This window comes from Sinocyclocheilus anshuiensis, unplaced genomic scaffold (assembly GCF_001515605.1).
Source record: "Sinocyclocheilus anshuiensis isolate Anshui unplaced genomic scaffold, SAMN03320099.WGS_v1.1 scaffold130, whole genome shotgun sequence".
In the NCBI taxonomy this organism is placed as follows: Eukaryota; Metazoa; Chordata; class Actinopteri; order Cypriniformes; family Cyprinidae; genus Sinocyclocheilus; species Sinocyclocheilus anshuiensis.
In genome coordinates, this window is record NW_015544207.1 from 956,433 (window position 1) to 982,332 (window position 25,900).

The following is a 25,900-nucleotide window of genomic DNA, read 5'->3' on the forward strand; positions in this document are numbered from 1 at the left end:
ATGCAAACGGGGCAAAAATGCGTTTTAAGTTTAGAAACATTTTGAGTCTCCCCCTCCCTTGCCTCACAGTGGTTTGGTCCAAATGCCTGCTTTCCTCTTTCACATTACCTCAGTGTTGCCAATTGGGCTACTTTAACACTGTTGCCGCGGGTTGAAGCGACCACAATAATTAGATTGGTACTGCCTGCTGTTAATTCCAGTGATGGCGTTCTACTATGTTGTCCGTTGACGTTGTACGTAATCATGTCACTGGAATTCGAGTGATCACTGTCCCAATGTGCAGAGAGCCAGGGAACTTGCCAGTGACCGAATTTGAGTGTTACCATGCAGTTACTAAGATGTTCTATGGGCGAATTCCCTAATGGCTTTTTTGCGCCCTTGAAGAGCACTTCGGGAAGTGGACGCCATTTGTAGGGATGTTCCAAACAAAAGTGAACAACTGAATCCCTTCATGAAAGGCCCTTCCAGAAGTCCGTTAGCGAAGGGAACATGTGATGGTCACTTCACCGAAGTGATTTCCGTTTGTGATCATGTGATCTTCAGTTAGGAGCTCTTGTGATGCTTTTTAAAGCAAAGTTTGGGTTGATTTCGACTTCACATACAAACGTAAGTAGAATAGGTTAATTAAATTTGTCTATTTTAATGTAATACAAAATATTTTTTGTCAGTGATAGAAAAATTATTTAAGACGGTAGTGTAAGCAAGTTTAGTTTGAAAAAGTTTAATTGTAAATAAGACACAATTAGACAATATTTGAATAAAATAATAATAATAATAAGAAGAAGAAATAATTATTTGCAACAACTGATGGAGTGCTGAATGCTGCACGCACGCGCAGTGTTGTCAAGGTAACATTTGGTCAGTCATTCCCTTCCTCAAGGGAGTTCCAAACGCTTAGACGAGACACTAATGCCCTACACCCTTCAAAGAACACACTTCAAGGGCTCTGCCCTTCGAAGGGAGTAGGGCACTGGCTGATCTAGCCTGAAAAAATATGCTTTTTTAATGCTATTTGAGCAAAATAAACAACATTTATGATACAGTTGTTGTCAGATTTCATTGGTGATTTCAAATATGAAATTTAATCGTAAGCTTAGTGAACAGTTTTGGAGAATTTGATGTTTCCCCATTCAAAGAGATAGGAGCTGCACTTGCATGCCCGAGAGGCGTTTCAAAGATGGCTGCCGAGTGACATGACTTGCCTTAAAGGGACTTTGGGTGTACTGAGTTATTGTGAAGGTTGCTAAGTTGTTCAAAGTTGTTCTAATTTGCTGTCAGAACAATGTTCAGGTGTTGTGGGTAAATGTGAGTGCTGCTATGCAGTTGCTAAGGTGTTTCAAGTTGTAGTTACTATGTTGCTAGGGTGTTGTTGGAGGCTGAGAGTGTTGCTATGCAGTTGCTAAGGTGTTCCGAGTCATTATTATGTCGCTAGGGTGTTGTTTGAGGCTGAAGGTGTTGCTATGCAGTTGCTAAGGTGTTCCAAGTCATTATCATGTCGCTAGGGTGTTGTTGGTGGCTGAAGGTGTTGCTATGCAGTTGCTAAGGTGTTCCAAGTCATTATCATGTCGCTAGGGTGTTGTTGGTGGCTGAAGGTGTTGCTATGCAGTTGCTTAGGTGTTCCAAGTCATTATCATGTCGCTAGGGTGTTGTTGGTGGCTGAAGGTGTTGCTATGCAGTTGCTTAGGTGTTCCAAGTCATTATCATGTCGCTAGGGTGTTGTTGGTGGCTGAAGGTGTTGCTATGCAGTTGCTTAGGTGTTCCAAGTCATTATCATGTCGCTAGGGTGTTGTTGGTGGCTGAAGGTGTTGCTATGCAGTTGCTTAGGTGTTCCAAGTCATTATCATGTCGCTAGGGTGTTGTTGGAGGCTGAGGGTGTTGCTATGCAGTTGCTTAGGTGTTCCAAGTCATTATCATGTCGCTAGGGTGTTGTTGGAGGCTGAGGGTGTTGCTATGCAGTTGCTAAGGTGTTCCAAGTGGTTAGAATGTTTCTAGGGTGTGTTGGGTGGCTAGAAGTGTTGCTATGCAGATTGTTCTAGGGTGTGTTGGAGGCTGTGAGTATTGATTTGCAGTTTAAGTGGTTGTTAATGTACTGTTAAGCTGTTATAGCCAGTTGTGACTGTTTCTATGTGGTTGCTAAGGTGTTCCAAGTAGCTGTTAACATGTTGTTAGGGTTCTGCAAGTGTTGCAAGTCAAAAGAGCCCAACTCACCATTTTTGTGAATGTTTTATCATTTGTCCGACAAAAATAAGACATCTGATTGTTTAAAAATCTAACAGCACATCACTCCTTTGTGTTCTGGTCCTCAAGTTATGAACTATATCAACAATGATAAACATATGTAAACATATCAAGTTGGTTTTCATCTTCGCTGGTGGGACATGTGTAACTGTGCATAAAAACCAGTCACGACTGACTTTAAAAATGGGAGAATATAAGGAAATCGGATGGACCAAAATACATCTGCACATAATAAGGAACACAGTTGTGTTCTGTTACAGTTTTAGTATCTGACCACAATCAAAATGACCTGTTTTAATCCACCCATATGGGAATAATGTGAACATGTCTAATTCTGCATTTAAATGTGTATTTGGGGCCCCACTCAGCGTCCCCAGCCAACAAAGCTCAAGTGTGTAAACACAGTACAGGAATAAATAGTGATGAAAATATCTGAGACGAAACAGCTGAACTAATCAAACAAACAGGCCTTAAGCAAACCTCACAGACCACTTCCCGCAGAAAGAGAGAGAGAGACAGACCCGAACAGAGTGCTTTCTGCTACAGGGCGAATGTCTGCAAGAGAGCACTTTGTTTCTTTGTCTAAACACTTTCACAATTTTAAAAACTTTGTTTATTCCCAGAGTAAAATTCGAATTTCAGTCCCAGATTTTCAGTTTGGTGTCAGACTCTTTGAACTCCACTGTATACTGAGCTGTTCTGAAAGAAACAGGGATCTACAGGCGACCCATTTGATAAAGAGAAGGACAGAGATTTAGTAAATACAGCGAATAATAATGTATAATAATGTAATAATTTGTGTATATATGTATACATACACATACAATATTATTGGGATTTTAAGTATTTTGAGCCAGCTGAGTATGGCAATAACATATATTCAAATCCAAATGTTGCCAAAGGGAAACTTTGTTTACATCTGTTTTATCTAATACGATACATTTGTCAGTCTGTTTATCTTAGATCTTAATATCCATCTCCATATCCATCCATTCCTTGTTAAAATTTCCCTTCCTCGTATGTTTACACACAATTTAATTTATTTTTTTAACAAAACAACCTTACAAACACCCTGAAGAAAACGGAGATCAAAGGTTACACTATTTATTTAGCACTTTGTTCATTTAGCTTTCTCCGACTGATCCAAGATCAGAAATATACTGTATGAGAATGTGCTTCCTTTACACACCGCTCAGAAAGAGAGTGAGAAAGATGTGGTAGAGTTTGACAGAAAGATTTCAAATTATTGATTTAATCTGTTTTCCTGCATTATACACGCTGAGCTTGCAGAAATGATCATTATGTGCAATACTCACAATCCCTTGCCGAAATTCAGGCCCTGATATAACATCAATACTTGGAGTCCGTGTCTTGACACAACATTGCAAGGCAAATTATTGTAATGCTATGCCGTAATGATTTCCCCCCACCCCTTAATATATGATCATATTATAATACAACTGTAAAATAAATTTATATTGTGTAAAATTATATGTCTGAGTCTGCAGCAAAAACTGACTTGAATGGGGCAGCAGCAACAAAATCAGATTCTGTATAAAGATTTTAATGTTTTCTTTATGAAGGTGTATAATATGAATATAACCATGATGGACTCTATAAAGACCAAAAAGTCAGATAAAACATTACAATATGAGCCTTAAGAAGCACTAATTATTAAAATCCAGTACATTAACCACAATAAACATGAGTAATGAGATCACTGCTCATCACCTCCTACTCTCCAATATTACTTATCATGTAAACTCATCATGTAAGTTGTTTATTTTTGTGAGTGGCATATGTTAATTTACGTAGAGAATTTGAGGGGAAATTTATTTTAATTAGTTAGATCCTATTAATTTCCCAATCCAAGTTTCCTATCATCACTTTTCAGTGGGTGATATGTCAACACTGACGTTATAAGATCTAAGGTCTAACACTTAGTGCGCTTACATGGACAACAATGTCTTATTCAGAATAAGGTAAATAATCGGATTACTGATGCCCATGTAAACATAGTCAGTCAGTACGTTTACATGGACAACAATACTCCGATTTTAATACGATTAAGACAATACTCGGATTAAGAATCTACCATGTAAACAGAGATTTTTGATTACCTTAATCCGGCTAAAGTCATAATCGAAGTAAACGCTAATCAAATTAAGACATGTAGAGTATTCCTATTTTAGTCGCATTATTGAAGTGCAGTAAAGACATGTACACACCTTAATCACATTACCGTCGTATTCCGGAGGGGACGTCGGATGGCGTCGCGTGGTGACGTAATGACGTGCGCCATTAATCGATCTATGTACTATAACATGTAAAACGGGAACATGAAAGGAATATTCTAAAAGCAACTCATGTAAACACCGTAATTGTAATATTGTCTTATTCAGAATAAGGTACATAATTAGATTACTGATGTCCATGTAAACATAGTCAGTGTGTCTTAACCAGGTGTGACATAGTTTTCACAACTTATGACTTGAAATATACAGCATGTGTAGTATGGACTACTTTTATGTCACTGTTTGGTGGGTTTTTTGTCATTTTTTTGCAGTATAACCAATGGTGTGTAATACAGTTGCACAGAAAAGTGTTCAACAGCGTGAACTGTTCCTCTGAGATACACACGTTGGTGGTAAATTTACAGCCACGTGTGAATCAAATGGCAAAAATGAATAACCTCACTCTGAACATCTATTTAAAAATGACACAAAAATAAAAAGGGACATAAATAAAACTTTAGATACCTGTGGCAGTAGGCCTGAGTACCAAAGCTCATTTTCCTAGAAACCACAGCTCGGTTTTTCCAGTGGGAATTTTAATTTCTTTTAATTTCGAGCTAAATGTAATATATAGGGATTTTTTTCTCTTTCTTTCACTTCCCTTCCCTCACTATATCCCTTCCTTCCTTGGGCTACACAATTATGCTGAACTGTACACACAGTAAATACAGCTTTGCACTAAATATGAGCTCCAAAAACAACAACATGAAGGGCTTTTGTATGCACACAAAACACACAGCTGGGCTTTTCTGCCAATTGTTCGTTTGGTTTCAGTTGACTGCAGAAAATTATTGCTTTAAATACTTGCAGCTACACCAATAAGCATCCGTGTGGATTTTTGTGGATTTTGCACTCAGAGCTCATTCATTCTTTTTATTCAAGAGAAAAGGGAACATTAGGCAGTTTTACTTACTACTCAATGAAGAGAAGCACATAATACTTCTTAGAGCTATTCATGACAAAGTCATACGAAGCTGCATTGAATGAATGTATTTCATATAATGAACAGCATACACAAACATTTAAAAGCGTCGTGTTCATGAAGTCTATGTATAGTGCCAGTAGGGCTGTTTGGCTCATTTCACGCAGCTGGAGCGATAAACTTCTTTCTCATCGAGATTAATTCTGACTGGCTGTACAGATTTAGATCAGTGCTCAGTTTGGGGAAGTGCAGAGAAAATCAAATCTGTGGAAGACTTGATGACAGAAATATGGACTAGCTGAAAACACAGGACATCTGAGTATTGAGTGATTAATTTCATGATGAAGTTAGGCTTCTAGAGGGAAAGTCATGTGGATTTTTTTATTATTACAGTCATTACATTCCAGAACCTAGGGACTTTTTTTCCCAATGAAAAGCTACAGTATATGTCACGTATAAAAATTCTTGAATAAAAATCCCCACATTCACAGTGGATCACAATGAAAAAAAACTCCCAAAAGTGCTATGCAAACATTTCCCAAAAAGATTTCTCAACATTACAGCATTATTTGCAAATTCATTAGTAATGCTGTAAACTAGAACAAACTTTACCTAGAAAACCAAAATATCAGTAGTCTATACCAACACAAGTGAATATTTCATGCTTCTCTGGACCAATTTTATCACAACAAAAAATTTTAAATTCAAAAAGTTAAACATTATTATAAAGATTAACAAATTAAATTAGCAAAATTGTGTTCAATTACTGTATTTAGAAGTTAAGTAGTATTGCCACATTTTCAAGAAACTAATAAAGTAAACAGTACTAAAATGAAAAACAAAGATACAGGAAAAAGCAAAGTAAATAAGTAAAATAAAATAAAATAAAAAATAAACAAAACAGTCTTAGCTTAAATCTGTTTAATAGCAGTAAATAAAGAAATAATTAAACAAAATCTGATCAAATTACTAGAATAGCTTTCATGGTTGTATTATTATTATATGAAGACTTATTAAGTATTAAAGCAAACTAAAACTCATTAAAGTTTTTTGCTAATTAATTGTTGTTACATTCTGGCACATATTTAGTTTGAAACTTCTGAAATTTAAAGAGGAAAAGCAGCTTTGAAGCTATTTTTTTTACAGTATAAAGTGCTATATAAATAAAATTGACCATTTGATTACATTCACTTATGACACAACTGGCTGCGTTTACATTAATATCCTGCCAAGACAAGCATTTGGACCGAGAAGTGCATTTGACCGTTCATGCACACAGCCACATTACCGCTCTCACATGCAAGCCAGTACTCATGGGAGCTTAAAAGCAGTGGCTTGAAGTAGACTGTAAAAAAACTATTTTTCAAAATTGCAAATAAAAAGAAGACTATTAAAGAATATTTTACAAGAAAATTCTGTCTTTCTACTAAATTCCATATTTAGTTCAATGTGTCACTTGCTGTTTGTTTGTAATTATTTGATGAAATAAATTACTAGCAATTTATATATTGTTTCAAAGTAAATCCTACACCAAAGTGAGCTGATACTACTACCAGTATTTGAAATCTAGTACCAAAGTACCAATACTTTTGACATCTTAGTAAGCTCAATGGCGATGTGATTGGATCTGACCATGGTTGTGCTTGGCCCATACACTGATCTCCTGGAGTTGGGTCAATGGTTATTGCTCACTGACTATATGTAAATCCAGACTGCCCTCTCACCCATTGTAATCCCATAATACTGTGGCAAATCAGATTATGGGGGCAAGTAATCACAGTGAGTAGCCAAACCCTGCTGAATCAACAGTTCAGAGAAACCACGCTATCTTAATTTAATTTGCAGCAGAGACCTGTTTCTTCAAACTTTGCACTGTGTAATTTCACAGTATCACACAGATGTGAAGTTGTATCTGAAAGGCTAATTCATGTCATATTGGGATGAAACGGTATTGTGATATGGTTACAAGACAAATAATAGCACAATAGACTAAATTGAAGTGGCCAATCCACAAGTGAGCTTGTAGTGTTAGTAAACAGTAGATTAGTGTTTCTCATTGGGGGAGTTACCGCCCCCCAGGGGGCGTTCGGAGAGCATCGGGGGGCGCTGGAAGCAATATTTTTGAAAGGGGGACGCTGAAGTGTTCTTGGGGGGCGTTTGGTTATGGCGAGTTTACACCAAAGATGTATGAGCTGAAACTTGCAAAAGAAAATGGTCTGCCAAGATCCTAACGCCGTCTCTACACTGGATGCATCAAATCACACTTTCTATATCAATTTGTCAACTTGACTGTAGCACAAGCACCTGGAATGTGTCCGAAATAGAATGCGGCATCCGTTTACTGTAGTTTACTGATTATAACAGGATCTATGTGCTTTAACACAAACTGTCGCGCCGTTCGCGGCCAGTGTAGTAGTGTTAGCTGTTAGTTTACACCAATACTCCCGCTTCTAGACTAGACGGTGTATCATTTCCTTGGCAATGACTTTTTACTTCAGTGTTCGCTTGACTTTCTGTAGCGCAGCTGCCGAACTTCCCATCAAAACAATAGCAAGCATTTAGAAACGATAAAGCATGAGATCCTTTTTCTTGTTTCGAAAAATTAATATGATAGCTTTTTGTTTGCTGATTGGCTACGGTTGGACTGAGTGCCAAATTTCTAAAGCGTTTATTCAAAGCTCACAAATATAGCCTACTTTATATCCACGTGGCTTTTTTGCTCTTTGGGAAACTAATGATAATGATATTTCATAAACAGAAATGTCATGTGGCATTCAGTGACATTTAAAAAAAAAATTATTATGTATTGGCTAATGTGGGCTGTTATATTTGGGTTAAAATACATGCTTTTAAAATATATATTATATATAAAATATAGCCTATAATATACACTAACATTAAAAAAGTCAGTAAGATTTGTTAATGGATTAATTTAAAAAAGGTTGCATTTGTTCGTTTAAAAAAATACAGTAAAAACAGTAAATCTACCATTTGGAAAAAAAGTGCTTTCTATTTGAATATATTTTAAAATGTGTTTTCCTCTCATGCTAAGCTTCACTGCTCCAGCTTTCAGTGTCACGTGATCTTTCAGAAATCATGCTGATTGTTGCTTAAGAAACATTTCTTCTTATTATTATAGCTGGCACACCACACTGACAAAAAAAAGCAAGTTTTGAAATTTAATTGACTATAACAAATATATAAATCAGGACAACACTGAAATAGTAACTATTCTGAAAATGAGGAGCATATGTATCCCATCTATCTACATCCCCAGTTCCAGAAAAGTTGGGACGTTTTGTGAAATGCCATAAAATCAAGAATATGTCGTTTGTTCTCTTTAACCTTTATTTAATTGACTGAAGTACAAAGAAAAAAATTCCAATGTTTTCACTGGCCAAATTAATTTTATTTTGTTAATATAAACAAATTTTGAGCCATGACCCAGCTTTGCTTGCAAAGACTGAGAAGCTCATTTTATACCCAAACATGATACCCTCACCTATTACCAATTCACTTGCTTGCTGTGAACTTTCAAAACCGTTTATTTGGTTATTCTATAACCTTTTCACTTTTATTTTGCCTCTGTCCCAACTTTTTGGGCGTGTGTTGCAGACTTCAAAATAAAAATCTGTTTATATTTACAAAATACATTTAAGTTGGTCAGTGAAAACTTTGGAAATCTTTTCTTTGTACTTTTGTCAATCAAATAAAAGTTAAATACAATTATCAAATCACAGATTTTATAATTTTACAAAACATCCCAACTTTTCTAGAATTAGGGTTGTACTTGGTTTTCTTTAAAGTATTTGTAAGCAAACTTTGAAATATTCTCACAAAATTTATGAAATATAGTAAAGTAGGCATGTGTAAATGTGGGCATGTGTGAGTATAATGGTTACTTTGATAATGGATAATGGGTAGGAGGCGCTGGCCCAAAAAAGGTTGAGAACCACTGCACTGTGATTTCAAGTAGTTCATTCACGGTTTGGTCCACCTACACAGTAGACCTTGACCCTCAATCCAAGGCCCTGGCACACAAGTCACGCTTGCAGTGTAGTCTAGTTCTAGTTCTTCAAGGTTTTTTTGGACCCTGTGGTTCAGGCGAAGCAGCCGAGACTCAGCCTCTCTAAATCCCCCACTCTGGGTGTGGCTGTAAATACCGCTGACGTTTTCTAGGAACTCAGCAGAGAGCTATAGAGTGTATTTAAGTGTGTTTGTGTGCATAATGTAGTTTGCTGGGATCATAAGACAGCAGCCTAATGTTTAGAGCAAATGCGCACAGGCAGGAGATAAAGCAAACAGTGGAAGCGGAAACCAGCAAAACCACCCTGACTTGTTCCAAACTCGACAATGGACCACAGTCTTTAAAGGTGAGGGGGTCAGTGCTGAATAAGCGCAACAATGCACGTTCAATGCTAGCAGAAACAACATGAAGGAATATTCCAGCTTCAGTACAAGTCAAGCTCAACCAGCAGGATTTGTGACATAAATACCACAAAAATTAATTTACATTTGTAAATATGGATAACTGTGAGGTACATACAATGGAAGTGAATAGGGCAAATTCACACGTCAAAACACTCACACTCAATATGCATGTTAGTAGGATGGGCGATATGGCAAGAATATCATATCATGATTTTTTTTCAGTGATCCATGATCTGTTCACAATTCATTTTTATGTTGATTTTAAAGGGTATTTCGTGAGTTAAACTAATTTCCCTGTTCCTTGGGAGAAAAATGCTTATTAACCTTTTCTGTGTGAAGTTATATCCAATTTTACATCTTTATTGCATGACAACATAATGCTGTAAACCCTACAATGACTGAGAATTTTACATTTAAACAGATTTACAAATCAAATAATACAAGAAATGTGTTATTTCATAAAATTCTAAGTTATATATTATGCTTCCAAAAACTGACCCTATTGATTTTATTTTATTTTATTCTTGTGGTTATTATGTCAAATACTGTCAACTTACCCAAAATATTACTTCAGAATAACCATTGCAAGTTGTTTACGTCAACTATTATTCAAGATAAAACTCAATCCTGTAGTAATTTTAAGCACTAATCATGCTAAAACCGTTTCAGAGAAGATCGGAAACCATAAGAGAACAGAAAATGGAGCGACACCTAAAATAAGTGCTATAAGATTCTGTCTGTTTGTTTCCCTGCTTTATGTTGATGTGACTTAGCTCTTTTTGAAAGCAGAAATTATTTTACAAGGACTAAAGTAATCTTTGTGTGAGTGTGTGGGTTTGAATGACTGAGAGCGGTCTAAGACAGCGAAGCGGCCTTGATCCTGGAACAGGGCTCTCATATTGTAGGGATTTAGAGCTAGATCTGGTGCCATGACCCGGAGCAAAGAGTAGAGGCCACTGGGTCACTGCAGAGTTGAGGATAAAGCATAAAAATACTGAGATCTCATCAATTTTCTACAATATTTGCCCAAGACTAAACATATCAAAGAGCACATGATTTCCTGAGCGTCATGGAAAACCAAACTCAAATCGGCCGGGTTCTTTATGACACTGCAGAGGTTTTGGAGAGGCTGCTGGAAGCATGACAGAATTCATCTGGAAAAGGGGGAACTGAGAGAAAAAAAGGGAGAGATCTAGCTGTTTTTAGAAGTCAGAGTAGGCTGCCATTTATTCCCAAGAAGAAGTCGGGAATTCTTCTAATGATTATGTAAGATGTGGGTGTGTGAATGGTAAAGAAGAGAAAGAGCCTCAAAGGTGCTTTCCTCCAATTCCTGCCTTTCTATTGAATCTATCAAGATCCGAAAGGCCAAGAATCATCACGCAATGACAATTTACAGCTGGGCCGGGAGCAGTAAAATCTGTAAAGTTATCCACACATGCACATAATAGACTCATTTCATAAGAATAAATATCAGTAAAACATATTCTTCGCACCTCTTGATCAGAAAGATCTCATAAGAAAGACTCATAAACAACTTCCATAAAATAATGATCAACGTGCCCAGGAGCAAAATACACACACAAGCTGTTGGATACAAAAGGAGGCTGAATTTATTGACTCGGTGCGGCACACCACAATCTGCGAAGGAGCTATAATGACGAGCAAAATATGAGCAAAATAACAAATGAAAACTATAATCAAAAAAGTAAACAGCATAGCTTAGGGCAATTGAGGCACTACAGCCAGTAAAAACATTTGATTAACTGGCTCTTCGTCTCCCTACAGACAAACAACGAGTCCACAACCAGCATTCCTCGACAAGAGTTCAGGTCTGGTAGAAAAAACAAACTTGTTTTTGGTTCTGTCATTTTTTCTTGCACACTCGCTGTCCGAGTGCACTGGACGAACCATGCTGATGTCTGGGGTCAGAGCTGGCGTCTGGTCCTGAATTTATGTCTGCCAGAAATTTCACAATTGTGGCCACAACCTCATTTTGGACCATGAAAGCTTAAAAGCTGCATTTGGTAAGTTTGGTACCAGAAAACACTGCTTTAAAAGTACTGAGCAATTCCCTCGGGCAGCATTAGTTGTGTAAGTATCCGCTATTATAAAAAAACTAAATGGGCAATCCAAAGTAGCAGAATAATAGTGATTTTTCAGATGGTCCAGCTGCATGGCAGCAGTTATAAAGCTCATACTGCAGGACTTTTTTTTTTTAGTGTGTGTAGGGCAGGCATGCAAAGAGGCCATTAAATCACTTTTGTTTAACTGACATGTCTTATTTGACTGAAGATTAAAGGGATAGTTCACCCAAAAATTAAAATTATGTAATTAATTACTCACCTTCATGTTGTTCCAAACCCGTAAGACCTTCGTTCACCTTTGGAACACAAATTAAGATATTTTTTGGTGAAATCCGAAAGCTTTCATCATGGTGCTCTTCGTGAACGCGCGGCAAAGACTGACACAGAAGAGAAGACATTTTTGAATTAAGTCATTATTTTTGTTTTCTTTGCACACATAAAATATTCTCGTAGCTTCATAAAATGAAGGTTGAACCACTGCTGTCACAAGGACTATTTTAACGATGTCCTTGCTACCTTTCTGGGCCTTGAACATGGTAGTTGCGTTGCTGTCTGTGCAGGGTCAGAAAGCTCTCAGATTTCATCAAAAATATCTTAATTTGTGTTCAAAAGATGAACAAAGGTCTTACAGGTTTGGAACGACACAAGGGTGAGTAATTAATGACAGCATTTTCATTTTTAGGTGAACTAACCCTTTAAAATCTGCTTGTTCTGATCCCTATTTTACTTAGACAGGAACTAAGGTTTAGACAATTTCTATATTAAAGGGATAGTTCACCCAAAAATGAAAATTCTGTCATTAATTACTCACCCTCATGTCGTTCCAAACCTGTAAGACCTCTGTTCATCTTTGGAACACAAATTAAGATATTTTGGATGAAATCCGAGAGCTGTCAGACCTTCCCATATACAGTACAGCAAGGGTCATGAAACTTTCAAAGTCCAGAAAGGTCAGTTCAGGAGGCGCACTCACGAGGGCACTACGACGCCTGCGTCTTCCTCTGCTTGTAAACAAGGCGCCAAGGCGTGGGCGTATCCGGGTATACGTTAGCAGCACGACACGCATGCATCGTAGTGCCCTCGTGAACGAGCTTCCTGAACTGACGTTGAAGAGAAGAAATTGTCGAATAAAGTCGTTATTTCAGTTTTTTGTGCACAAAAGTATTCTCGTAGCTTCATAAAATGAAGGTTGAACCACTGATGTCACATGGAATGTTTTGACAATGTTTTTGGTACCTTTCTGGACTTTGAAAATTTCATGACCCTTGCTGTCTATGGAAGGTCTGAAAGCTCTCGGATTTCATCCAAAATATCTTAATTTGTGTTCCCGAAGATGAACGAAGGTCTCACGCATTTGGAACAGCATGAGGGGGAGTAATTAATTAATCATTTTTGGGTGAACTATCCCTTTAAATTTCTATATTAAATTAAATTGCGCCACTAACTGTAAAATTATTTTTTACAAGTAAAACTGCTATAGAAGAATAATTTCAAAATACTATAGGATTCTGGTCAATACCAAAAAGCAGATAATCATTTCATTTTATGGATGATAACATTAAACATCTGATATTAAAATTATATACTATTTTGTCTAAATTAATACAGAAAACACCACTAAAAGCCCTAAAAAATGTTTTTAATCATAGAAATTTTGGCATAACAACATTTTCGAGATTACAGGTGTTATTAAAGCTGCAGTCCATAACTTGTTTTGGTTAAAAATGATCCTAAATCAACATTTGAGCAAGTACATAACCAGCCAGTGTTCAAAACTATCGCCTTACTTTAGCCTGTTTCACAACGGTTAGTTTATAATAATGTTTTCTAATTTGAGTGGTACGGGTAAATTTTCGCGGGAAATTCGAGCATGCCACTGTGTCATTACGTCACGTCTGTAAACAAAGAACTTGTCCCGGCTTCTAGGCTATCGCATGTGAGGATCCTGCATGTGGCCGATCGTTTATAGCCTTTTCTCACAGCATCATTTTGATGGCGGATTGTAATCCAGAAAGGATTATGTGTTTATGAAACATGTAAATTAAATTAAATTATATTCCAGTTTTCTAAATTACAGATAGCCTGGGATTACACAAGATTTGTATTTTAAAGACAACCAGTTCGAAGGTTCAGGAGCTTCCTATATCTGCTAAATTGTGCCACTAACTGTAAAATTATTTTTACAAGTAAAACTGCTATAGAAGTATAATTTCAATATACTATAAGGATTCTGGTCAATACCAATAATCATTTCATGTTATGGATGATAACCATTAAACATCTGATATAAAACTACATACTATTTTGTCTAAATAAATACAGAAAACCCCACTAAAAACTAAATAATTTTTAATTATATGAATTTTGGCATAACAATATTTTTAGGATTACAAGTGTTCTTAAATTATTAGTATATTTAAAGATTAACTTTAAGTGAATGTTAGATTAGTGCAAAGGTGATTGGAATTACAAAGGTTATACCTACAAAGAAAACCTTTTGGAATATGTTCAGTATGACTGACATGACTTGCTATAGACAGTATGTAGTCATGAAATTGGAGTCCCCCATCCAATCATGTGGCGAGGCATGTGATGAGTCAGTTTGCTATGACTGACCATTTATGATCAGATCATGATATGAAAGTTAAAGTCAATGTGAAATGCTTCTCGCAACTCATTCCATATGTGACATTTTATCCAAGCAAATCAAGAAACACCACATTTTTCCCCCTGTGATACGTAGACCAAATTCCTAGCTATCTGGTGGTTGGTTAACATTATCCAATAGCCCGAGTGGTCTGATGATGTCAGAGGTTAAGGAAAGATATTTCACAGGAAGATCAAGTTATGTATTTTTAATAAAGTTCACAAAGATAACATTTAAAAAAGTCACACAAACAAGGAATCGCAAGGATTAAGAAAGTAAAAAAAGGTTGATTTCAAACTGACTTCAATCCCAGGAGTAAACGAGGCCTAAATGTGGTACTTTCTCAGTACCCTTCATAAGATCATGTCAGAGGGAAAGAACTAAAAATACGATGAGTCCTCAATCTTCTGTTTCTCTTTCATATGTGGAACAAAGCAGCCAATTAAACTGCAAGCATCCGAAGAGCGTCCCCTCAAATATCATCTGAAAGTTTTGGTTCCTCTCTTCAGTTTCATAGACACTCATCCTCTGCAACGTAACATGAGCCATGATGAGCACGCCGCTCACACTGTTATCTGTTGTGGCTTCTGATAATATCAACACAACGAGTCATAACAGATGTTAATTACAGCAAATGAATCAAACTGAGGCACAAGGGCGTCTGTCGTTCTCAAGCGGTCACAGTTTCACCCTATGCTTTGTGCGCTTGGGCAAGCCAAAGGAACACTGTAGGTGAGTTATAGATGGACGAAGGTAGTGCTGGGCGGTATACCGGTTCATACCGAATACTGGTGTTTATTTTTGTTATGATATGAGACGAAGGAATGCCTCCCACTCACCCTTCAGATTAATAGCTTGCTGGCTGGCCAGGCGTGAGCTACGTGCTGGTTGACGTGAACACATGAGTCATTCCTGTGGCTCTTATATGAGGGGGCCTTTGACCTCATAGATTCTGAGAGCAGAGGTTATGACCCACTGAGAGGTTTCAGTTTGACAAAGTCAGTCAGCTGGATGCTGTAACCTCTTCTGTAAACACACCGCAAGTCAGTTTAACTATTTATAAAGAAAGAAATAATCATAATTCACATAAAAACACAACTCTCAATTGCGCTCTGTCTTCAGTCCAAGTATACTTGACACAATGCGAAATAAAGAATAAAATTTGTTTTTGTTCAGCATTCTTTGATGAATTGAAAGTTTAAAAGAACTACATTTATTTGAAATATAATTTTTTTTGTAACATTACAAATCTATTGTCACTTTTGATCAATTTAATGCATCTTTGATGAATAAAAGTATACATTTCTTTAAAAGAAATCTTACTGACTTTTACTTTTGAAGGGTAGTATATAAAAATAGCATGTGAAACAATATTCATATGTATTGTCAGATGCATCCAGCCTATCACCTCAGAAATAGAAATGTAGTTAATTTAGCATCTTTTCGATCCAATTTTGTATAATTTTGTCCAATCCAATAATTAGTCAAGGAAAAAATGTCTGATAGGATACAGTACTGTGGCATCCTTCAACATTTTAGGGCTGCAAACGATTAATCGTGATTAATCGGATACAAAATAAAAGTCTGTTTACATACTATATGTGTTTGTGTACTGTGCATATTTATTATGTATATATAAATACACACACATACATGTATATATTAAGGAAAATATGTTAGGTTTATATATAAAATATTGATATTTATATAAATTATATACAAGTATAAATATATTTCTTAAAATATATACATATATTTGTGTGTATTTATATATACATAATAAATATACACATACACACACATATAGTACGTAAACACACTTTTATTTTGAATGAGATTAATCGCGATTAATCGTTTTGCAGCCCCTTTTTCTATGAATTCCTTCCATATACAGATTGAAGACTATAATGATTCATACTTTAAAACCCACAAGAAAAAGTATAGCAGCATCACATTATTTTCAACAAACTCAAGACTTGTGCCTGATAGAGGACAGAGAGTATGCAAATTGTGAGTTTCTTCTGCCATAAAGGAATTATGCAATAACGGACGTAAAGGAAGTTTATGAAGCATTGTTCTTTCTGAATGCCGTAAGATCAAGATGACCACATGACTGGACTTGTTCATATGAAACCTCAATTTTGCTGACTTCACCTTTTTATTGAAGATTATTTCAAAGGCTTGCACAAGCAGATACAAGACAAACTCAAAAAGCGAGGGCTTCAACCTGCTGGACTTTCTACCTTCCACCTTGGCTTTTGTCTCTCAGTTGAGTTTACTTTAGATGAATGCTGATAAGAGAAGAATAGATTCAAGCATAGACTTGCTGCCAGTGTGACCTATCAGCCACTGTGTAAAGCAGTGACTTTTTACTGATTTGTCAGGCAAGCCTGGACATGTCAATGAAAGACTAATGTGTGCAGAGCTACTCAAGAAGTGTATGGTCGCCAGTCCTTATCTCCTGAACACGTTCAACTGTCTTTAACTGAAAAATTTGTGTTTACTATTGTCATTTTGCATTATTGACACACTATTTTCCTAATTAATGCTGTTCAGTTGCTTTGACACAATCTGTATTGTTAAAAGCGCTATATAAATAAAGGTGACTTGACTTGACTTGACATGTAAGTGCAAACACTCGAAATTATTGAAGGATTTGCTTAGTGCACCACATACGGTCATGCAAGGTTCATCAGGCATAATTTCTCCCACTCATTTCAAATGCAATCTTGCATGTCTGACCGAGAATCTAAAGGCAGGACTAAATGTCAACTGCGTCTAATTCTTCAAGTACTAGTCTGAATGGCATCACATTTGCAAAAAGGTGTTGCAGTTTCTGCACTCTAAAAAAAAATTACTTAGCATGAGTACAATGCATAGTGACTGCACTCTGTGTACAATACAACAGAGCCTATAACAATTTACAACTGGGTGTAACTAATAGAGATTTATTTCAATGGCCAAAAAATTGAAGTTCCTCATACATAAAACGAAAGAACTGGCTCCATAACCAATATATTATATTTCATTAATGATTCTGCTTTGCTGTAGTGTTTTGTATAATTTTACAAGCAAAAGCCTTTGTTATTATTCTTATTAATGCATGATATTGATAGATAAGTGGCACTTTTTACCTCTTTTTGTTCTTAATTCTTTTTCTCTGTTGTTTGCTAAATTAAAACCATTGTAGACAATGCACTGAACATTTCATATTAATATACATATAATAATTGTACTGTTATGCACAGTAATTTCTTCTTTGGACCACAAAACCTTGAGATACTTGTCAAGCACATATAAACACGCATAAAAAATGGCAATGTGACAGATGTATAGCAGGAAAAAGAGCGCCGCAGGTGAATAAAAGAGTTATGGAGTGGTCATAAAATACGACAGGTAGAGCTTGTGTTGAATTTATCTGACAAACATCAGCTTTTCTCACTGTAACACTGCAGTGAAGGGACAAGCCATTTGCCTGCGTATCTGAGAGTTTTACATAAATTTACAAACCCTTAGGGAGTATGAGATCCAGGTATCATTTAAAATCTAGGCCACATTGATGATGTAGAAACACAAAGCCACAACTGTAGCTTCACAGTTATTGCTGCAATACTTTCTATTGACAGAATAATAAGTGGCACAATAAATCCCTTTAAACTAATTTTTTTTAAATAAAAATTGTAAATTAAAGCTAACAAGTATCCTTTTTTATTTGAATGTACTTCTATTCTAGTTTAATATGCAGGGTTTGTGGTGCTATCAAAACATTGCTCTGTTTGTTTAACTATCTTGACCAGTCTGACACAGCAACAGCTCAACCAATAGCGTACGTTTGGGGCGGGGCTATCTGTTTAGGTAACCAATGGCAGACAGGGGGAGTGTTCAGGAAACTTGCTCAGAAAAGATTATATGAACATGTACTGAGTGCGAAGTCATAAATTCAGTGAGCATTATAAAAGCCTTATTCTAAATATAAAGTCAAAGTAATTTGACTGAACTTGCTATATCAGCATATTTAGTTAAACACACACAAATACATTGTCAATTCCCACTCTGAAAAGCATCCCACGCACCCACATCAATTCAAAACTGACCTATTTAACAATGCTGATGATGGTTTGTGCACATACAAAAACAGATTACATGTCTCTTAAACACCTTTCGGCCCCATACTTCAGTCCCCTTTAATAATCAACCTGGTCTGGATTGGTAATGTGTCCTTGAACGGCATAGTTCACCCAAAAATCCTGTTTGACTTTCTTTTGAACACAAAATTTTGAATCGTTTGCTTGACTCTCTTGGTTTTCACTCACATGAGGATGAGTAAATGATGACAGTGTTATTAGATGTATTTGTGATGAATTTGATTTAAAGGGTCATGAAACCCCCTGTTTCAGCACTGGTTAGTTCTTACTACAGTTTTAAAAAAGGCTAAAAAAGTGGGCGTGGTGCACAGCGGAGCAGAGGAGGAAGAGGAGAGACAGACAACACACACAGCCTTGCGTTCAGACAGTTTCATTTCGCTCCCATCGAGTTAAAAACACAAATAAATGCACAGCCATTTGCACTCTGCATCGAAAACATATATATGAACGTACTGTTGGCACCTGAGAACTTTTTAGACTTATTCTGCTGCGTTTATAAACGGTTATGCTCACCAAGTGAATGAATCGCGTTTGTGCCAAACTCTTATTACAAAGCAAAAACAAATGCTTTCCTTCCTCCGATCCATGAACGTTTCTCTCAGTTAATGTACGCGATCTCACAGTCTGAAACATCTGTCATAGCAAATCAACACATGCTGTTGTGAATAATTAAGCGAAGCGTCTTCTCATAGGATAAGAACACGCAGTCTCATGAATAATTTAATAGACACCGACTCGTCATCGATGTACTATAGTCCTTTGCCACGTCACAAATTGTGACTAGAGATGCACCGATCGAACGGCCAGGGATCGGAATCGGCCAATTTTCCTCATGATCGGCCCGGATTGGTGATCAGTCAGTCTGTCTCCCTTCTTTCCGATTTCAAGCCGATCCGTTTTGTTACCAGCGGCACAGGCAATAACGTCAGCCGCGCATTCTCGCTCTCTTCTCTCCGACGACCCCTTCTCTCTCACACACGTCTCATTCGCTCCGGTTAAATGCTTGTATTGCGCTTTATAGTCATTCCCACAGGTTTCGCGCTTCTACCAAAAGCGCGCGCGCCACCACTGATCTATATTAGTGGAGCGCACAATCCGCGCTCAGTCTCAAACAGCTTGTGAGCCACAAATACCAAAATGAGTGGCTAACTGCGCTAAAACGTCTGAAGACAAAAAAAATTAAAATAAAAACTTACTTAACCTCAAAAACTTAGTTTCATAGCTCTGTTTATTCTATTGCATTTATTTGTGCTGTTGTTTGTCATTTTTGTATTTGTTCTTATTTTATTACTTTTTGTACTTATTATTATGACTTTTTACTTGTGTTTTTTTATGAAAATAAAACTTTGCGTTGAAGAAAAGTAGATTTTTGTTTGTATATGCGGTCAATTATAGTTCTTAGAAAATCGGAATCGGCAAAAATCGGTATCGGCAGATCACACTAATGAAAAATCGGAAATCGGAATTGGCCAAGAAAATTGCAATCGGTGCATCTCTAATCGTGACGTCAACATGATGTAGACTTTAAACCCGGAAGATGAAAATAGCGCAAAAAAAACTTAAAATTAACCAGTTTTCTCCAACAGTTAAAATTATCGGATGCTAACATTGTCTTCTATGATGTGCAACACAAACACCTCTGCTAAAATCTCAGAAAAAGTAGTCTGGAGTTTCATGACCCTTTAAGAAAGAAAAAAATGATGGGAATGAGAGTATGAAAGACAAAAAACGGAAAAGAAAACAGCAGATAAACAGTGAAAATGACAGAAACAGAGACAGAATGCTACATTTGATCAGACATTCCTCATAAACACGCCAAAAATGAAGGTCGCATAAACACTGACCAATTGGCCCGAACAAAGTGTTACCATAAACTAAAGGTAAAACACAACATTTCAAACTTTCATCTGAAACAAAAATGCAATTGAAAATGAAATAAAAAGACAAAGGTACAAGACTGTGTAATTAACAGCTTACTGAGGGAAAGAACTACAATCCCATGAAGCATTGCAAATAACAATCAATTTAAGAATGATGGACAAATATAAAATGATTCATTTAAAGGTTGTTGATTATACCTATAGAAAATATATTTGAAGTTTATTGCAAAATGTGCTTATATATACAGTATACTAATATTTAAGTGTATTGACAGCATAGTTTTTCCCTGCAGAGCTTCTGCTCATCAAGACTCTCTGATTGGTGGAATTTCTGTCCAGCATTATGGGTAATGTAGTTTTTCACCACAAATTCAGCTGTTAAACACAAATAATGCAAATGAATGGCTTCAACAAAAGCATATACCATCAATTAACAACTGTGGAATTCACAGTAGGTCTGTCTCATATGAGTTATTGCTAAAAATCAGTTTCACTATGGAGAAGATGAAGCGAGTTTTTACTTCCAGAATCCAACTGCTGCATCTGTCCACTTTTTGAAATAATAGAAAACTACTAAAAAACACAATTAAAAATTTTGAAAGGATGAAGTGACCAAAAAATTTAAAGTTATTTACTAACTTCACAAGGTACAATCTGGGAATGAGTTTAAGAAAAAAAAACTATAGATTAAACTGTTTAAAAGTTCATGAAAAACAAACTTAGTAAAAGTGCCCAAACTTTTGACTAGTAGTGTATTTTGCATACAACACACACTGAATGCTATACATGCATGAATATAATTACTATATCACCCAATCGGTGTCAGAGTACGCAGTTCCCTCTGTAGTGATGGGATGAGTTCAGAGACAACTATCAGAACTGACCTGTCATGTGGGACGGGGATGATGGAGGACGTGTGCGGGTGCGGTGTCTCTGGAGATGGCAGGTGACATCCTGGCTCCCCAGGCCCTCTCACTGGGCTCCAAGCCTCCATGTGGGTTTGGTCTTGTAGCCTGATGCCATTCAGGATCAGGCGATGAGCAGGGCAGCCATGTTTAAGGACCCCACCTGAGCTCTGTTCATCCTCCTCTCTGCCACATGCAAACTGGGAACAAAAGGTTTACCAGTTACGACATGTGTCCAAAGGAAATGAACCAATTCAATTCTGTTAGTAATTGTTAGCAATAGCATAGTAATATTATTTTGGTTATATTATTTATGATGGGTGTTTAGGTTGTTAAAGACTATGTTTGACAAGCATAATTTTCTCTCCATGTTGACCTCTTAAAACAGAAAGTTGAAACAGGACATGTTGAAGGGCCTGTCCCCTCTTAAAAAAGCCAAATGTGAATCTACTAGGTGGTACTAGGGACATTCTCTTTCTGGAGAACATTTAAAACTTTGGATAGTCCAAGAAGAGTCATCAATAATTTTGATCCATTTTCCTGGAAAGGAAAGACTGTGCATTTTAAATGCACTTAAGATAGTGGATCTTAAGCCAGGGTTATTGTAGTTAAGTAAAACTAAAGCCATAAAAAAACAGTTCTGTTACTTGACAAAATAAACGTGAAAAAAACAAAAACAAAATGATTTATTTTATAACTTATTAATTTATTTCTGCTAGTTGCCAAAGAACTATTTCTCATATTTGTTTAGTTTAACTTAAATAAAATAACTAAAACTAAATAAACTAAAACTTATAAATAAACATTTATAAAAAACTATACATTTGTTTAAAAATGACAAAAACACACAACAAAATTACTAAAAACTGAACTAAAATCAAAGTGAAAACAGGGATGATCTATGGCAGGGAGTCTCAGCAAACTTCCAAGGGGGCCGCAAGATGACTCAAAACCATTTAAATTAATAAATTATTAGTAATATATCATAATAATCTAGCTCTGATCTAAATTGAAATGCATACAATATATATGTAAACTGAAATCATATTTCACCCCTCAATAACTGTTGTTTTTTTCTTGACAGACATGCAGATTTTGAGACTTTTGGAATCACAAAATGAATCGTGATTAATTTAATATATCACTATTCCCATTTTCTATTAAGCCACTGTTGTATGCAAAAAATTATTTATGCTCAAAGCTAACAGACATGGACTAAAAGCAACAAAACTTCAATACTGATTGCTCTTTATCCAAAAACTAGGGGCGAAGATTACATTTGACATTTATTTTTCAATTAATGAAGCATCCTATCAGTTGGTAATGTAACTGTCTACCAGTAGCCTCCCCATTCCTGATGTGCAATATTAAATAATGAGTTATTACTCAATTGAACTGCATACCTCTGATACCAAGCACTTTTATTAAAGAAAAACACCAGCAATCCTAAAAAATCACATATGTTATACTTCCTGATAGCTTAAATGGGATTTAATAAAATACACTCACGCCCCAAAACACTGCAATCATGCATGAGCTGCATTACAGGCAGTGTTTCGTTGAGTTGACTGCACAGCTCGTATCGGTCAAGTGCATGTTCACATCAGACCAGATACTTTATTCTGCGAGCGTCATCATGGAGGAGGGGGCGTGTCGCGCACTCCTGCACGCTACACAGCCAGCCAAATTAAACGCACTTCTAAAGTGAACGCTCGTGTTTTTGAAAGAAATGAACGACGCATATGGTCACTTCATCCATATACGATGCATACACCAACTGTTAACATAATAATATAACTTTTTTCCAAACCACAACGTAAGTTGCACATGGAAACACTCGTTTTTAATCAGTAAATATCATCGAAAGCCATCACTCGCCGCTGAGAGGAAAAACTAAACGGTGTTCCTGTGAAAACAAACCTTTCCACCGGCTTCAGCTCGCGTTAGAGGCTCTATGGGGGAGGGGTGTGTTTTGTTTTCGTTTAAACTTTGAACATGCAAGTTAAGTCGCCATCTTACTACGTGCAAGACAGTTACCGCCTCGCTACATTAACGCAGACAACAGTATGACTGCAACGATTAAATGAGATTAAATGCATTCACTCCACAAACTATTTCTCCATGCAAACTTGAGTTTTCATCGAAAAGCAGAGCTGCCATCGTACAACTGCACCGTAACTGTCGATTTGACATGTTTATAAACGCAGCGAACTGTCAAAAACCCAAAAGGTGAGCATATGCACAACATAAACGAGCATGCATCACTTACTTTCTTATGAATGTAGTGCCTCTCTCTCGTTGCGGTATAATAATGTCCATTTGGAGAGATTTCCTTGCCAAAGTTCCTTAAAGCACCTTCATGCAGAGCGTTTGTTTTAAACGCTTTTCCAGTGACAGGCTCGCCCCCCTCATGCGTGCCGTCGCCGGCTCGAGGCTGCTCGAGGAGCCGCTTGGAAGTCATTCTCAACCTGGATCAAATGTAACTAAAGCAAAATCAGCTTTCGGTCGATTTTAGTGCTGAGCGGGATAAGATGCATTTAACAGTATTGTGTGGACTACGACTCCCTGCCGAGAGTGTATTTCACTACGGACCCTAAAAGCAGCCGGTAAAAGGGGATAAAAATGATTGTTTTGCTTTTCTCTCTCGCCGAGCCCGACGCCACGCCCACTCTATCCTGCGCGTGCAGCCAGGCGAGATTCGCTCTGCCCCGCCCCTCATTGATTCTGATTGGCTCTCGGCGTACATAAACATTCCATTTAGGCACGCGGCCATCGCAGATCTGCAGCTGATTGGTCGCTCGGGAAACGTCGGAATGATTTTTTTCTCGAGTTTAGGAGGTGTGTCTCCATGGTTTGCCGGCCGGTACAGACAGGAAGAGAGAAAAAAAAACGCCGGTAAACATTGACGCACTTTCTAAAAAGAATTGTTTCTCGGCTTGAACGGCGAAACAAATCATGAAATAACTCACTCGTCGAACGCATAAGAATACAAACATTCATGTAAATATAAATACATAAAATGTAAATTAATATTAAAAATTAATCATTTAAAAATACTGGACAAATCTCTGGAAGGCTTGATTCTGATTGGTCATTTGTGGCATTCAGTGATCAAATTATTCTAAAATAATGACTGTCATCCAGGGCAGACCAACCTACTTGAAAACAGCTGTTGTATTTGCAAGTGGCACAGATTACAAATGTCACCTTTAAAGGGGTCATATGATGCAATTTCAAGTTTTCCTTTCTCTTTGGAGTGTTACAAGCTGTTCGGCTCGAGGCTGCTCGAGGAGCCGCTTGGAAGTCATTCTCAACCTGGATCAAATGTAACTAAAGCAAAATCAGCTTTCGGTCGATTTTAGTGCTGAGCGGGATAAGATGCATTTAACAGTATTGTGTGGACTACGACTCCCTGCCGAGAGTGTATTTCACTACGGACCCTAAAAGCAGCCGGTAAAAGGGGATAAAAATGATTGTTTTGCTTTTCTCTCTCGCCGAGCCCGACGCCACGCCCACTCTATCCTGCGCGTGCAGCCAGGCGAGATTCGCTCTGCCCCGCCCCTCATTGATTCTGATTGGCTCTCGGCGTACATAAACATTCCATTTAGGCACGCGGCCATCGCAGATCTGCAGCTGATTGGTCGCTCGGGAAACGTCGGAATGATTTTTTTCTCGAGTTTAGGAGGTGTGTCTCCATGGTTTGCCGGCCGGTACAGACAGAGAGGAAGAGAGAAAAAAAAACGCCGGTAAACATTGACGCACTTTCTAAAAAGAATTGTTTCTCGGCTTGAACGGCGAAACAAATCATGAAATAACTCACTCGTCGAACGCATAAGAATACAAACATGAGCGAGTAATACGTTGAATGAGTATTTATGCGAGCTTAGCTTGCTGAAAAACCCCCCATCTCAAACCAGCCTAAACTGGTTTGCTGGTTTTAGTTGGCCTGTCAGTCCGATCAGGCTCTTTTAACGGGGTTTCAGACCGTCTGACTGGGAAAGCGGGTAAAGCAGCTGAGCAACAGCTGTCCAGACTGGGAGACCATCTGAAACCAGCAAAGTCGAGCAGTTTTGCTGTTGTTGTTTTTCAGCTGTCTTTCAGCATAGTTTTCAAAACCACCACCCTATATGCAGTTTTCACATAAAACGTTAATATGTAAAGTAAAGATCTTTGATTTGATGCACATTGTGTGGACCTTCTAGACATGTATGTATTTGTGCAATAAATACTATGCATCGTGTGTGTGTGAGTGTGTGTGCGTGTGCGCATGAGAGAGAGAGAGAGAGGGGGAGAGGGAGGGTCACATCACAGTGGAGTCAGCTGTCTTAACCGTGGCTTGTGTACTGCAAACACA

The 25,900-nt window shown here is 37.3% G+C and overlaps 1 protein-coding gene and 1 long non-coding RNA gene across 4 annotated transcripts in view; one reads left to right on the forward strand and one right to left on the reverse strand.

The window, feature by feature from the left end:
- Window positions 1-24,218, reverse strand: part of LOC107696993 (zinc finger protein 704-like) — a 75,788-nt gene extending 51,570 nt beyond the window's left edge. For 2 of the 3 annotated variants that reach the window (XM_016497591.1, XM_016497590.1), the window contains exons 1-2: window positions 23,816-24,218; window positions 21,526-21,746 (exon numbers count right to left, since the gene is read on the reverse strand). In XM_016497591.1, coding sequence (XP_016353077.1) covers window positions 21,526-21,746; window positions 23,816-24,007 — 413 coding nt within the window. In that variant the 5' untranslated portion in view covers window positions 24,008-24,218. Of the gene's footprint in view, window positions 1-21,525; window positions 21,747-23,055; window positions 23,126-23,815 lie in introns of those variants that run through there. The other variant, XM_016497592.1, reaches the window with a different exon arrangement.
- LOC107696996 (uncharacterized) lies at window positions 3,180-20,795 on the forward strand. Its single transcript, XR_001635147.1, has 3 exons — window positions 3,180-3,190; window positions 9,819-9,827; window positions 20,624-20,795. It is a non-coding gene; the product is annotated as an uncharacterized LOC107696996 (long non-coding RNA).
- Window positions 24,219-25,900: the final 1,682 nt, after the last annotated feature.